The sequence below is a fragment of the Plectropomus leopardus genome, chromosome 9, assembly GCF_008729295.1.
Source record: "Plectropomus leopardus isolate mb chromosome 9, YSFRI_Pleo_2.0, whole genome shotgun sequence".
Lineage (NCBI taxonomy): Eukaryota > Metazoa > Chordata > Actinopteri > Perciformes > Serranidae > Plectropomus > Plectropomus leopardus.
In genome coordinates, this window is record NC_056471.1 from 9,857,308 (window position 1) to 9,874,028 (window position 16,721).

Sequence of the window (16,721 nt, forward strand, 5' to 3'; positions counted from 1 at the left end):
CTCACTCTCTGTATGATTGATGAGTTTTGGTCAGAGCTGGATCCCTGCCATAGCCCAGGTCTGATCAGGCATGTTCTGGTCATAACAATGCCATCAATATGTGGCTGACGGCTGTGTGTGTAATGAAACATAAAAATGAAGCAGGAGAACCAAGATGTTTTGGTGGAGTTTCCATTTCCTGCCTCTGTGCTGGATTAAAGAGGAACATTGTTTAGATATAGTTCTCCTCATTGACTGGAATTTGAATTACATTAATTAGCCCTTTCATGAGCGATCTGTATGTTACTGTTTGACTAATGAACTCTCCTTTCATGGTTTTTCTTCCCTCGGTTTCTGCTTCTCTGTGCCATCTCAGGTTTCACCCGTAACTCAAAGACTGACCAAAAATCTGCTTGATATTTGATGAGCAGCGTTTGATGAAAGGCATTAGTGGGCCTGCATTATTTATGACTGGCGAGTGATGCATTAACTCATTAAATATGTATATGTACATTACATGAGAAAGAACATGTCCCATAGCATGTCATATTGATTCTGGTGTGAGTTACGAGCCTCCTGCACGATCCATATGAAAAAACATTAGGAGATGGCTCACCAAATCGCTTAAGAGCTGTATCGACGGCCTCCCTCCCTCTGGATGCATTGTCACAGTTGAGAAGTTGCAGAGTTTGAACTTGCTCGCTTCAACAGATCAAGGGTAGCCGTCTGCACATGCAGCAGATTTTGTGTGGGAGCGGAGTGTGTGAAATAACGTGAGGGGAAACTAAGATGCGGTGCCAACTTGCACCGTTAAAGTACCAGCGTTATTGAATTCTTTCCCTCATCTGGTTAGCTATCACTTTACATCTCCCGCTGACAACTTTATTTTCCATCCACGGCTTCTTTACAAACTCTACCAGCCTTGTGGCCTCGTCAGAAGTGAAAGTGACTTGCCTCACAGACAATGATGTAGTAGCAAACAAAATGTTAAGTAAACTATGCTAATGCACAACCGGTTGGTGATCATCTGAGGTAAACAAGCAACAGTGCAATCTAAAATGAATTACTCACCTCAAAAAAGCATTAATCTATGCCTCCTCGCCTTAAAAAACCCTTTGCTCATTTGGTTTACATCAGTTTGATAGTAATTACTAAGGCAGCCACATGCTATGAATTCATATTATGCAATTTTTTGGAGACGAAAGTTCATTTCACACATAAAAATTCAAGTTTGCTCCACTTCTAGGTCTCAGTGCCTCAGAGGTGACTCGATGATAATCTCCAGTGATTTACTTCTTTTCCACATTAAAAACTGTTAGAAAAACCCAACTGGAAAAAAAAGGACAGCTTCGTTGGAAGTTCTTTTTCACAGTTAGTATTCATGGTCATGGATGGAAACGAGTGTAAGTTAAATTGTTCCCAAGCCACCTCAAACTGCTGGCAGCTGTTGCTCTCCCAGGTGACTTGTTTCATTTATAAAGACATGTGAGCCACCATGTTACACAATCAAAACAAAAGAAAAAAAACAATGAGGGAAATTACACATGCTCACATCAAGTGAAAAGTCACAAGGGTGTTTTAGCTGCAGTGTAAAAATGGTGTTTAAATATGCAAATGAAGTGGAATCTGAGCGTGCATATGCTAAAGTACTGACAGTTAAAAAGACAAGCCTTGATAAAAGTTGTATGCAACAAAAGATGATGGAGATGAATTTATTTATAACGTGTCTAGCATTAAAAACACTAACTGTTGAATCCACTGGACAATTGAATATCAAGCTAATATTTAATGTAATAAAGGATGTGGGTGCTTTTTCAGAAGAAATGAAGAGTAAAAATGCTGCAGTGCATGCTGCAACAGTAATATTTCCTTATTTTTGTGATGTTGACTCTGTTGTAGAACAACAAAAGAGCCCTTTGGCAAATGCACGCACACACAAACCAAACGCAGACATACACACACACACACACACACACACACACACACACATTCATACACAGTAAAACATGCAGTCACACACAGTAGCGCAATGGGGGGAAGGTTTTAATAAACCCACAGTAACGTGGATCTATGGGGGCGTCTCGGGACCGAGCCAGGAAACCAGATGAACGTACCTGCCCCGGGGCATAGAGAGAAACGAGCGAGGATGGGGGTGTGAGTGAGGGGTGGGTTGAAGGGAGGGGGGCAGTGAAGCCACAGGCACATTATGTCTCTCATTGCCCTGACTTTTTCTCTCTGCTGCCATCAGTCTCTTCACTCGCCCACTCTGTCTCCGCTCACATCATCAGCCACACGAAAGCCATGCCCACAAACAGTGATGTGTTTGTCAGAAGAAAATGCCCAATCACTTTAACAACATTTCATGCCATCTCTGCTTTCACTGAGGACTCTGAGTTTGTTCCTCAGCCAGCTAAACGCAGACTGTAATTTCAGACAAACGCAATGGAAATGCCGACTGCGGCCAATCAGATTTAATCATGTATGAAGAAATGTAATTTTGGAGGACACCAGGGCAGAGCCGGTTGATACGGGTATTAGTTACTATGCAAAAAGGCGTGTCCATACTCCCCGAATATGAATTTATGAAGCCTGCTTGTGATTTCAATCTGACTAATGTATCAGAACAAACCCATCTGTGCAGCACTGACCCCTGAGGTGAGGGTTTGGGGCGGTGGGGTGGGGGGCTTCTGAGAGGGAAGTGCAGCAAGCGTGGGCGGCTGGTTTTATGCTCCCACCATGAACCAAGGTGGTCAGTGAGAAATGGAATCTTTTCCCCACATTTGTAAAGCTTGAAGGATACAAAACAAATTAGAAAGAAAGAACATCACCAGAACAACTTCCATGGGAAAAATTTTATTTATCAATATGCGGTAGTTTCCAAACTGGTGGAACGTTATTTCCATTGTAGCTGGTGCCAATAGGTTACGCTGAGAAGCGGCGAAAGAAGTGAATGGCAAAAAAAAAAAAAATAACAAAACTTGACAGTTATGATTCAAACAAAGGGAAACAAATTCAACAGGTTTTGCTTACACATGCACATTGAAAAATAATACTGTGGCTTTGAACAATAGCAGAAATCAACCTACAGTGAGGCTCATACCATGAGCGACCGACATCCTTGTGCTAAATTAGGAAAGGAGGGAGAGAGCAACTTTAAAACAAAGGACCGCCTGGGAGATAATGAGTGGTGTAAACCGGATGATTTATGGCGAGCGCAGAGCGGTCACACTCTCATACGTGGCCCCCTTTTTCTCCTTCTCCCCCTCCCGCTCTCTCTCTGTCTAGCCCGATAGACTTATTAAAACTGCAAAAAGATTAATCTTTCTGGACCAAAATGTTTTTGTTACATCTAATAATGGAGTGGAAGGTGTAGGTAACTCAAAGGCAGTGGAATTACACAGTCTTCATACGCAGAGTTAAGTGCTGTCTCCAACAGGGAAGGGGGCCTTATCATTCATAGTTTCAATGACCTATCCATTTCAAAGCTCCTCACTGACAAAGCTTCAGTCCTGAACAGTTTCTGAGCAACTAGACTCCTGTTGAATGGCGATGTAAAAACTCTGAACCCCGGTTTTTCTTTTTTCTTTTTTTTTTTAAACACATGTGGTAACAAAGACTTTTTTGACAATACTGGACGCTGCAAAAAAAGAGACAGCTCATGTGTCCGTTGCAATATTCAGTTGAACTCTAAAAGAAAATAAAATAAAAACATATTGCAAACAGAGACAAAAAAAATGCAAGGATTCATACAAAACACACTTTAAAAAGACAGCTATTTACAAACATCCTCCATTACAAAAATCTAATCTTAAATTTTTCTTATGAGCAGTGTTCAGGTGAAATTACATCTTAAATTGGGCTCTATCCATATATTTACATGTCTGTTATCTCCTTTTAAATTTTTTTTCTCCCCCCCCCCAAAAAAAAAGGTTTTTTTTTTTTAATAACATTAAGTGGTCACTAGAATGAATAAAAATGAGATATGGTTTGTGGTAATTTGGTAATGACTCCCTTGGCTGGTGTAGGTGAATGGATGCGCACCGATCCGAAACAAAAATATTTGATGTAAATGTGTTTCACAGAGGGCCACTGAGGGCTGCATGCTGAGTTAAAACACAGGACCACAAAAGCACGAGCAGCTGTTTAGGTTGTTAACTCTGAGGTTAACGACACAAAAAAAGCCGCCGGAGTCTTCCCCGAGTCTTCAAGCTGGGCTGCCTTTTAACTCAGCAGTGTATATCCGTGGATGGCAATACTATGTGGCAGCAGATGATAGGTGTCTCTGCCGGTGGATAAACATTCACCAGGCAGCCTGACCGTTTGACTGGAGATAAACCTGGACCCGTCAGTCTCGGTGTGTCTGCGTGTGTGTGTGTGCAACATGTGCGTCAAACGTCAGTTCGTGTCTGCGTGCTGAGGAATAGCTGTCCTTATCTGCTCCCCTCTCCTCTCACACATCATTAACCGGGACTGCGGCGCTCCGTACTTTGGCAGCCACACTGTTTGGAGTTCCAGTCCCAAAACAAGTCTGCTCAGCTGCTAGACCACATTCATACACACACACACACACGAAAAAAAAAAAAACTGCAAATATAAGCACAAATAAGCACTCACACAGAAGCACCTCCACACAGATTTGAACGCCCACCCCACCAGCAGCACCTAAAAGCGAGCTCCGCTGTGCACACGTGCACACATCCAGCTGCAGTAAATCCTGTCTCGGTGCCGCTGCCCTGGGCTGTGTGATAGCTGAGCTGCAGTGTCCTCGCTGGCTGAACACCTTGACTGAAGAATATTCTGCACAGCATTTTTATTCACAGCACAACTGGTGAGAGGATGGAAAAATGAATGCTAAACTACCCTCAATCACCCCCCTCCACCCTCTCTCTCTTTCTCATCCCCATCCGCACCGCCATCTTCCTCTCAGGTTAAAGCCAAGTCACAGGAACATTTTCTCCTTTATCCGCCACTCTCGCTCTCTCTCCTCCCCGGCTGGTGAGTGTGGGCACGGAGATGGCACATAGATTAGTCACACGCTGGCGACACCACTGACTGTGCACTCCACTGACTCATCCACAGATGGCAGCCAATTGGCACCTCGCAATACTGTATCCCAATGTTCAGCCGTAGCTCGCCTTCCAACTTATATATAGGGCATCCTACCTATGTAGGCCAGCCAATCAGTGCCGACTACACAACCTACGCCCGCCTCGCCCAGGCAGCAGGCACCAAACTAACTGTTTGATGCTTACACCGTAGCACCAGAAGCCAGAACAAACAAATATCAACCTGCCTGCTGTCTTAAAAACCATCTCCCCGAAAGCTCATCAGAGACAATAAAACCTTCAACCGGTGCCAACTGGAGAACGGGAAAGGTTTTGTAAGATCTTGGACTCATCTGTCTGTCAATGCGTCACTGAGTCTGTCTTGTTTTTGAACCTTGCGATACAGTATCTTGCTGTTCTAGCACTAAGCCAATTAAGTCTGCCCAGATACAAGACTGGTCCAGACACCCCCCCCCCGCCCCCGCACACACACACACACACACACACACACACACAGAACACACCTTCAAATACACACAAGTAGGTCATAAATACCAGAGTAATGGTAAAGCTCATATCAGACCAGTGGAGAAGGGGAACACACACTCACACACACCTCGACATCAACAGTCCAGGTCAAAGTCTGGAAAAAAAATGCAATGGATGACATGGTTGACGTGAGAAGATGGGAGTAATAAATGATGATCTATTCAACTCTATACATTGTGCACTTGTAGGAAAAGTCTAACAAAATACAACTGCTTTGTGAACTGAATCAGGGTTCGAGGAAATCCTCCATCAAAAATAGTAAGTAAGGCAAACATCAGAGGTGCGAAGGGAGAGGAACACATTATTTCACACACTGTGTCTGATACCTGAGCTATCTGGAGAGTTTCCTGGCCCAGCACGGAGCCCTGACTAACACACACACACACACACACACACACACACACACACACATACACACACGTTTTATGCTTGCACACAAACTGCAGGCTGAGTGGCGTCCGGGGCCTGTGTCTGCCTGTTCCTGGCTAGTGTGCTGGGATGGTGTGTTTAATTGGGTGTAGCACAGACTGTACTTCAGGGAACTGAGATAAGTTATATCCTGCCCGTTAAAGGGGACAGCGAACCAGGATGCTAGAGTTCCATCTGTTGGTTCGCTCCAGCCCCGCATCCCCCTCCCTCCCCCCTCCCCCCTCCCCTGTCGGAGCACAGTGGGGAGTTGTAGAAGGTGGGGAGGTGAGGGTAGGAGAAGGAGGAGGAGGGGCGGGTGGGGATTGTCAGACAACCCAAACAAACAGAATAAACCTCTCTCATCAGTCAGCTCGCAACCCCGCTGGTTACTGGTCAGTGCGTTCTCTCTCCAGATTTGTGCAGCAGGTGGTAGAAATAACACGGGCTTGAAGAAGCATCAAGTCCCCAAAATGCAAAGGAAAGTGTTCTTCCCAAGAACATAAATCAAGCGCTCCTCTCTTTCTCTCTCCCAGCTGTGTCGCGGTGGCTGTGTGGAGCGTGTCAGACTTTGTAGTAGATGTTGGCGGGGCTTTGCGGGGGCATCTCCTGGACAATGTAGACGGGGTGGCCATAGTCGCCGCTCACCTTCTCATAGTGAGGGCAGTAGTTGTTCTCTGTCCGCAGCGGAATGATGATGTCACTGGGCTCCGTGCCAGCCGTGCCCCCGGGCATCTTGGGATTGGACAGCGTGCTGAGCGACAGCGCCGAGGGGCGGGGCTGCGAATGGGCGTTTTTCCTGGCGCGCTTGCGCATCTTGATGAGCAGGATGACAAGGAGGAGGATGAGCAGGAGGAAGATGATGCAGCCAGCCCCGATGGCGGAGAACACGGCCACTTTGGAGCCAAGGATGCCGTCTGAGTTTGCCGTAGAACCTGACTCTTCCTGATTCCTGGTGTCTACAGAGAAATACAAAGAGAGAGGGCTTAGGGACTGTACATAAATATTAAGGTGGGAGGGTGCTGTAGTTTTATTTTTGCTAAAGAGAGGGCAGTCTTAACTTCTTTTTGGTGAGCACTTAAATTTCACAAATATAAAATGTGGGGTGAGAAAAAGATATTACATAAGAAAAGAGCTCCAATAGGCACATTAAAAAAGATGGCTTTGATGTGAGCCATAAAGGTGCATTTTGCCATATGTAAGGAATATGGGGTTGGGTGAAAATATTGCAGTGCACAAGGCCCTGAGCACAGAGGTGTTATTGGTTCACACATTTGCTGGCTACAATAACAGTTTATTTAGCAGCTATTTTTTCAAAAATAGAGAATAGCTGTGTTTTTTAACCACTTTCTGAAAGGAATACTTCATCCCCAAAAATGACAAGTTATTCACAGAGTGTTACATTGAATTCTTGGAAAAAAACAAAAACAAAAACTGCTTTTCTCTAATGTCTGCACGGTGAATTAAGAATCCAAAAACTCAGTCATTTCTTGTTGAATTGGAGTCAAAGGGGTTTGCGCTTCCCAACAGGAACTTCACTAAAAGTAAAACTGGCTCTCTTCAAGCCAGACTCAAAACCAGTAATTTTACCTCTCTGAACACAGGAGCTGCTGGTCTACCACTGCCTTGATCAGCTAGTTTGTTTGTATAACTGGGTTATTTTTCAATCTAAACTAACCCTTTAAAACACCAAAGTCAACTAATAAAACAAACAAACTGCCTGTTTGGGAAGTACTGCGCATATAACTGGATAAAGAGACTTTGCTTTTACTGCAGGAATTGTGTGAGTTTGTTAATGGATGCTTTAATATCGTTTTGCTGTTGTTAAGCCCAGATGCAACAGATTTTGTTAAACACAGACCACTTTTACTTCAGTTCATCAAGAATTTTCTACATTGTTGAATTGTTTGTTCACGGTGAAGGCATGTCAGAAAAACAAAGCTTTTATCACAAATTCAATGTAACCCGGGGTGCATAATTTATATTCAAATGGTCATCTAGGAGGTAAAGTATCCTTTGAGTTAGCCAAAAAATCATGTTTTTGATAAAGTGCAGTATTTTCCTAAAATAGGGGGGAGGATATAAGAATTATCACCCCTCTCCACTCAAATCATTTTCATAGAGTCCCTGAGAGACTTCCGAAAAATCAGAGGAGTAATATAATTTACAGTAAGCCAGCCCTGTCATGTGCGGATCTTGCTGTTCTGTGCCTAAATCAACTGTGATCACATCCCTGTTTGTTGTTTGCCCTAACATGACTAACAGCCCCATTGATGTAATCTTATTGAATTAGCTCATTCAAAATAGACTCCTAATGAAATCCGTAGACATCACTCAACATAACAAAGATTCCTGCTCCGATAAGATCGAGCCTTGGCAACGTGTATGACACGTTGAGGCCACGTTTGTAAGGCAAAGGCCAAGTGAGATATGAAAGAGAGAATGAGGAGGGCATATCTGAACATCTGATTTTATTTTATCCTTTTGTCTAAAGGGGTTCAGGATGGGGGTGGGGGGGCTCTTACTGGATGAGAGAGAGAATGACTGGCTCCTCTAGTGACTGAAATCTGAGAGGAACCAAATCTGTTTTCCATGTATGCATGCAGCTGCTGCCAAAGAGCAGCACTCACCTCCTCCTCCCACCACCGCCGGCACCTCTTTACTGTCCATGCCCCCCCCCCCCCGGCACACGAAAGCCTCATACCTCAGGAGACTGCCATCCCCACTAATGAGTGTGTCTCTGCACTTGACTGACCACTCCGCATTTAACCATTTATTGAGGAGCGGATAACTGCGCCTCACGCCTTATCACAGCTAAATGACATCACTGAGAGCTACCGATTCCAGCCTTATCGGTGAAATCAGAGGCGCGAGGAATTTCGTACATTCTGGGCACTGGAGAGAGAGCTGGAGTGAGGCTGTCAGACATTTCATTCCTGAAATATCAGCCCCTCAAACCTCAGTGACACGTCCTTCATTCCACCATCCTCTTCTCCACTTGACATAATCACTGATCTAACAATGGTAGACAGGTAAAAGCCCGGGTATAGGGAAAAGTGACATTAGGAAATCTTTTTATAGAGCAACTAATGTCAAATAAGCAATTATTAAATGAGGGCAGCTTATCACATTGGGACAGGCAGAACAGTCTGTACTTGGAGGAAGTTTGTGGCATACAAAGTTGTGGAGTAAGTCAAAAAGTTGGAAGAAGTGCTCCCATCTGTGGGAAGCAGTTAAGAAAGGTGCTGGTGAAAACAGGAAACAAGGAGGGCCCAGAGCCTCAGAGGAGGCACGAGTGACTTCTTCAATTATCTCTGCTTTTAATCTTCATTTATCTGCAATTCAAATGAGCTTAAAAAAGATATATAATAAAGAGGTGTGTCTTTGAGTCTCCTTGGTACTACACATGCTTTGTGTATAGTATGAATGTGAAAGTGAGTCAGGGTGAGCTGTATTTGTTTTGGGTGTGGTTTCTTATTGTTTTATTGCAGGCTGCATTATGGTGAGTATTATTTCATTCTGCATAATATTGGTTTTACATCTTTTTTCGCATGTTGACCCCCAGATATCAAAGGAATGCCTGCGGCATGAAAAAGCCATATGAGAGAATACTTACTTTGGGAGACTCAACTATGATTTTTATTTTCTCTTTTCAGGCTAAATGTGATTAATTATTAGAGGAACCCTTGAGGCTATGAATATTCGTTTTTTTTTACACTTCAAAAACCTTTATTTTACTAAAATATTTGCTCTTTAGAAACTAGAAAGCATTCTGTAAAGAGTCTGGAGCTGCAGTTTATGGGTAAAATGTTGGCCTGTCAATCTGCTCACCAGGGTTTCCTGACGACTCTGGTCCAACCCGACCCTGGTCAGGCGGACTGGGACTGGACTCTGGTATGGCGTTTTCTTCTGGAGCCTCCGGCGCCACGGGGTTCGCTGCGTTTGGGACTGTGGGAAACAAAAAACACACAAAAACTCAGCCTTGGCAAGCTGCATGCGCTGAATTACAATGACTTGTTCCACTGCATCTGCGAGGATTATTTCTTATTATCTTTTGATATATCTTTTATACACAGAGAAGGTTATCTTTGCATGTGTTGAAAGCTTCTCAGAAGTGTAGATGAAAGCACAAAAAGAGGAAGGACAAGTTAGCGAACGTCTGCGAAACACGCCAGTATCCCTGTCCTGTCGTAAAAAATGAGCTCACATCTACATCAGCAGCTCCTTCAGCAAACACTCAGACAGGCATTTCCAACACTGACACATTCATGAGAGCGTACGACACACACACATACATGAGTACACACACATGAGCCCACACCTAAATATACTTACAATACACTTAGGCATGGCAGAATGAGGGTAAAGTAGTTATATATTAACTTTTTATTGTTCTACATTATTCATCACGTTAAAAGGCCATAATATGTCTTATTTATTGCTCTGGCTTTAACTCTGAAGGAGGCACACTTCTGAAGAGTGGAGAATAGGAGGACGGGAATAGAGGGTGGGGAGACATGGAGACGAGGAGAAGAGGAGAGGAGGGGGTTGTATAAGCTCTGAGGGGAACGCAAAGGAAACAGACAGTTTATCTGACTGTCTGTTGTGATTTCAGCTCACGCACTTTGAAGTCTTTGTGCGGTAAACACCGGTGGGTCCGCACCGCGGCTTTTACGAGGGCAGGGCCGGCAGACGGAGGACTGTTCTAAACTATTACCAAAGCTGGTCAGATGGATCATTCCACAGAACGCTATCAGATGCCTCTGCTCTATCAGGCCTTATCTGCATCTGCCCGAAGGCCTGCTCAAGGGGTGTGTGTGAGAAATAGAGAGGAGGGCGTGTGAGGAGGCAATTTACATTTGAGTCCCTCGTGGCAAGTTTGTGTGGCATGTGTGTGGCCGTGTGTGTGAGTGAGAGGGGGCTGACAGTCTAGCAGTCTATTTTCTATTCCCACCTCAGTCTGGCCGAGACTCTGGGAGAGAAATGATTCGGGTGTCTGGAAGATATAAACGATAGAAAAGAGAGGAAAAATAGGAAATGGGGAAAGCAGAGACAAAGAGGAATATAAATTTATAGAAAAATATCCTTTTTCCCCTTTAAAACATAACCTCGCTATTAACAAATAGATCTCCTCTGCTCCTCTATCTTCTCCACGTCCAGACCACTGCATTGCTCCATACTGATTGCAGCAGTGGTGAACCTCGCCGTGAGCTGTTGTGCTCCGTCAATAATTGATGAGAAAAGACAGGAGTGAGAAGTGGGAACATTCACGTATGGCAGGGGATATGAGAGGACACAGTGATCTGATTCACTCGTATAGCCCCAACACTGTGTGTCAGCCACTGAGCATGTGCGGGGAGCGTTCTAATGTTCTGACCCATTTTTTTTCTGTGTGTACTGCTGACATTTCCCTTAGCTATGCAGACAGCAACTACCTCAGAACTGCCAACCCGCCAGAAGGAGGGAGAAGGCGAGGGGGAGGAGGAGGAGGAGGAGGATTGAGAGTGAGGGAGACAATGATCGAGCGACAGAATAGAGAGACAGATATGTTGGGGAGAGATAGAGGGAGAGAGAGGGGGGAGAGATGCGTGCGAGGCGGTGAGTCAACATATTTCTAATGAGCACGGTGACATGATGTGGTGGAGGGAAAAGCGAGCGCGGAACAGCGATGGATGTATAAAATATGGGCTCCCCCTTATTTCCCCTGCAATCAATTTTGCTTCCTTTTCACTTCACATTTTATATAAAGACAAAAGACGGAACACAAGGCGTTTAAAGTACAATCAGATATTGACGTGTCAGGGCGCATAATTTCCCACAAACCCGATGATTCAAGGTGATTACGCACACAGGAGTGTCTCCACAAGAAAAGACAAAGAATGTGCACATATTGCACTCTGGGATGAGTCACCAAAATATAATCCATAGAGCAAAGTGCAAAGTATGAGTGGACATATGGGAAGATGTTGGGGAGTTGGCCACAGGAAGAGTTGGCATTCAGCTGCAGAGGTGGAGGGAAATGTGGCTTAAACACAATAGCATCTGGGGTCAGAGCCAAGCAGAGCCCAGGATTTTTTGTGTTAATTGAAACAACATAGTGTGGCTGCAGAGGGTACAGTCCAGAGCTGCACATAATGATTGTTTCTTTATCTTTAAAATTACGTAGTTTGTCTGAACAGCAGTCCACAAGACAAATATATTTATTTTACGATAAAGAAAAAAAAAAGAGTAAAGCAGCAAATGTTCACGTTTCAGAAGCTGCAGCCTGCAGATGTTTGGAATTTTTCGCTTCATAAATGACATCAATCGATTATTAAAATTCCTGTCAATGAATTTTCTGTCAACACAAATTCTTTCAGCCGTAGTAGAGTCAGTCAAAAATATCACTTTTCAGCAGCAGCCAATTATATTGTTTGAATTGGTAACTACAGCTGAAATGATTAGTTGGTGCTTTTCAATGTCATATATGATGTTTAACTTAATATCTTTGCACCAATGTGTGGATAACAGCGTGGGAAGCTTTGAAATACTTTACATAAAAATATTAATTTCACACCATAAGAACACCCAATTACAGGTAAAGTTACTTCAATCAAACTGCTACATTATGTAAAACTATGTAAGCATATTTTAGTAGTGCTGGCCCTGATACCAGGGCATAAAAGCTTGAGTGAGAAATTTCTCAAAGCTTCGAGAGAGGAGTAATGTGAGACAAGCACATTAAGTTGGAGTTTTTTGCAACATGAGTTTTCAGTAGATGCACCTAAAGTAATATCACAATTAGCCACATTGTTGGCATGTAGGTTGCAATAACCTTGGCCATTTTTCAAAATCTTACAAGCGAATCACATGCGGTCAAACTGTCCCAGATTAAGTTGTGCTGGCCTGCTGGTGACTGGCATTAGATAAAAGCCAGTCGGAGTCACAGCACTATTGCTAAAGCCCCTTTAACATTCTCAGCTTCAGGTGGGAAGGTCATGCTCTTATTCTTCCTTGGTGTCCTGTAATAGGGGGACAGAGTTGTCTTGCCCTTAAGCTGGGAGCAGATCAAATTGACGTCTGTGTACAAGGGACAGGCAGCCACACAGGACCATAGGCTGGACGGGTGGGATGTTTTGATGACACCCCAGCAAATTTAAGTAAGTAGCTAGCAGCAGTTAGCAGCTAACTCAAAAGAGAAGAACAGTGGCTGTAAATATCCACTTTGTGTAAAGACAATGAGATTTGGGAGCTTGTTACCCCCGGAACAGAGGATAAGATCGTCCCCCACATAACAGCTGATACTGTTGCGTGAAATGTCACATCCGTCATACCCCTTTTCCTTCGGGGATGCTGGCATGCTGTCTAAAATCACACATGCTGCTGTTGTTTGGTTCTGTATAAAACGACAAAGGCGGTGCAAAAGATAAACTTTATAGTGGCCCTATTGTGCCATCTCTGTTTAAAAGAGCTTAAGTTTAAATGTCCTTGTCTGAGGAGAACACATAATAATCTACACTGATGAATAATGCTGCATTATTATTTCTTAATTTATGGGCAATGTGGGTGGGCAACGGGGGTGGGTGGGCAATGGGTAACACATTAATAGATTAAAAAAAAAAAAAAAAGGATTTCAGTTACCATGACAAAAGATCAAAGATTCAAAGCATTCGGGTCAGCGCTTTACTTTTGGCACATAAAGTACATATTTTAAAATGTACTTTATGTATCAAAAGTAAAGCAGGTAAATGCCGCCTGAAAGTGCTGTAGTATTTTAAATCATACCATTGTATTATCATTATTATTATTATTAATACATTAAGTAGCATTTAACCTTTGCAGTTTTTCAACAACTAATTTGAAATATTTTACATTCTGTTGAATTGTTTACCTATGACAATGTTACACACCTCATAAGATCATCATATTTTCTCAATATAATCCTCATGTTTAAATAAGCTAATAACTACAGCTGTCTCATGAATGTGTGCAGAAATACTCCAGAAAAAGTACCTCAAAATTATACAGTACTTGGGTAAACAAACATTCATCCACTGATGGATAAAACAAACAATTTAAATATGTCATCTTTGGCTCTAGGGAGTTCCATTTGGGGGGAGTTTCAGTACATTCCAACATGTTATAGACAGCACAGTTCATTGATTAGTCAATAAGATAATTGGTAGTTCAATCAATACTGCAAAGAATCGTTAGCTGCATTGTAAGTTCTCTCTGCTTTCTGGGAAAAAAACAGCCACCTAGAAATTGCACACAGCAGCTAAATCAAAGTTTCTGTGGACGCTCCAATTTTTCACGGCCCTTCCTCTAATAGTTACTGGGTTGGACGGGCACATTATGCATCAAAAATTCCGCTTGCAGAAATAGAATTAAAAGTAGTAGCAGTTGGGCCAGCAGCATCTCTTCTAACAAGGTTTTTAGGGCACATCGATTGTGAGTGACAGCTCGCTTCGGACCGTTTTGGAAAATGAGCGCACGGCTCTGGCGAAGTTGAGGAACAGCCGGCAGCCACAGAAACAGAGTCGAGCTGATTTCCTAGAACTTCTCCTTGAATGAGACATTTCCTCTCAGCTTTCATTAAAATGAGTTCAGGGATTTGTTTTCCTCTCAGTTAATAGTTTAGTGTAAAAGTGTGAGTGGCCTCCAATTTGTGCAGCCGTGTTGTCATTTGGTTGTGGTGTTGCAATCCCGGGCTGTCGGATGCTCAAATTGACCTACATGGAAAGATAATGCAATGCTTGTCTGTTTTCCGAGATGGTTGTGGGTATTTTTCACTGTATCTGCTGAATTTGTTCCGACTCAGACCTTGCTAGCATCAGCAGCTTGTTAGCTTCTATACTCCCACCGACTGCCAGGATACACTGCTGTCATCCTGCTAGCCAGCATTCAAATATCCTCACACACATTTGCAGACACACACATACACACACACACACACACACACTGCAGATTTCTCAGCAAGTCTCAGTTTATTTTTGACATGTTGAGAACCAGCTTTAAAGCTGGAATCAGATCATCATGGCGGGCAGATGTTCCTCTCAGATGGCGGTTAGTGTCTGCTTCGGTCAAAACAACCACACTGAGGATGGGGGGAATGTTTACAGAGCAACACATCTGTGTACTGTACCCTGTCAAATTCAGGATATAGACGTCCACATATTGAGTAAAACTGCGTCTAAAAGTGAAACGTATGATGCAAACCAAATGTTGTGTCCAAGGATATCCAAACAAAGCTCGCTTGTTTACTTCCAGCATTTTTAGATGACTTACCCCGACCATGCACTTATGTACCAATTTCAAACACATTTTCATTCTGTGATTACTTTATAAGACTCTGTTTGAAGAACAGCTGAGGAATATCAGAGGCCTTTTTTACATTTTGAAGTGGAATCTGTCTTTATGGTCATTTCTTATTCCAATGTTATTTCTTGGTGATCTCACTATTTGTACAAACTGTTTATGTGTATAAAAAAACATTTATTCAAAACTTGACTAATAGAGGCAATATGGATAAAATCACGTCTATGTTACTTTAAAGCGTGATATCCATATATATTAGAGATTTTATTTTTTTTGGGGGGGGGGGGATTCAGCAAACTGATTAAAGAGTAACCAGATGTTCTTTCCTGGAAGACTTATGCCTGACTAAATACCTTACTAATCAGAGTACTTCATCACCTTGAAGCAAAAATCCTGTAAATCCAATACCGCAGTCCATAAAGCAGTCCTCCTTATTGATTTGCAACATGCCTGTGATGGCCTAATACAACCAGACATATTAAAGCAACAGTTACCTCAGTACATGGGGGAAAAGTCTTTGACGGTACGCAAATCTCTATTGTATTATGATAATCACGATATAACCCAACCTGAAAGTTTAACTACTTAACTGCTGGTTTGGAGGTTATGCGCTGCTGTCAGATGCCTTTAACAAGTATTTAAACCTTTGAACCCTGAAGAATTGGTGCAATTACTTTCAACAACATGGGAAAGGAGGAAATGAGCAACTCGGTCAGAAATGCTCCACAAATTATGAGAAATTAGTGGACGACAAAATTACTTTTTAAAAAGCTGTGGAAAAAAAAATATTTATAATTATCATAATTAAATATTTCAAATTATCAAGATTTCGTAAGCACTTTATCCAGGTCACTACCTTGTTTTGTTTTTTTTTACTCTTTTTTTCTGTCTTGCTTTTGTAATGCTAATTTTCAGGAAATTGTCTTGCACTTTTCACTTTGTTTTGCTATTTTTTTGGGTCATTTCTTCTTCCATTGCCTTCTTCCAATGTTTTTGAAAGGAATATACTTTGTGAACCAGTATCCTGACAAACATTCATCATCATCATCATCATCAAAAAAGGCAAGTAGGTTTAGTCTGTCTCTCAACTTTCTTCAGGGAACTTGATTATTGTGCTCAATCCATCTAAAAAAGGCAGCCACTGTAAAAGTTTAATCTCGCCCAGTGTGGGTTTTAAGTTAATCACGGATCACATTTTAAATTGGCAAGTTAAAATTTTTCGTGTAACAGAATCAAATTTAATCAACGTTTAGAGGAAAAACTAAACTGAGAATTTGAGAGAGGTTTAAATGTAATCTTTCTTCATTTTAAGCTAGTTTTAAATAGAACTAGAATTTAAAATAAAACCACGATATAATCAGGTTTAAACATTATTTTTTGTTGGTGCAATCCAGCCCAAGTGTTTAATAATGTGACAACTATGGTCTGCTCTGTTGTCCTTCTCCC

The 16,721-nt window shown here is 42.5% G+C and overlaps 1 protein-coding gene across 1 annotated transcript in view; it reads right to left on the reverse strand.

Annotated features, from left to right (window-relative positions):
• Window positions 1-5,520: 5,520 nt before the first annotated feature.
• Window positions 5,521-16,721, reverse strand: part of efnb1 (ephrin-B1) — a 68,463-nt gene continuing 57,262 nt past the window's right edge. The window contains exons 4-5 of the mRNA XM_042493378.1: window positions 9,810-9,926; window positions 5,521-6,937 (exon numbers count right to left, since the gene is read on the reverse strand). Of these exons, the coding sequence (XP_042349312.1) occupies window positions 6,543-6,937; window positions 9,810-9,926 (512 nt within the window). The 3' untranslated portion in view covers window positions 5,521-6,542. The remainder of the gene's footprint in view (window positions 6,938-9,809; window positions 9,927-16,721) is intronic.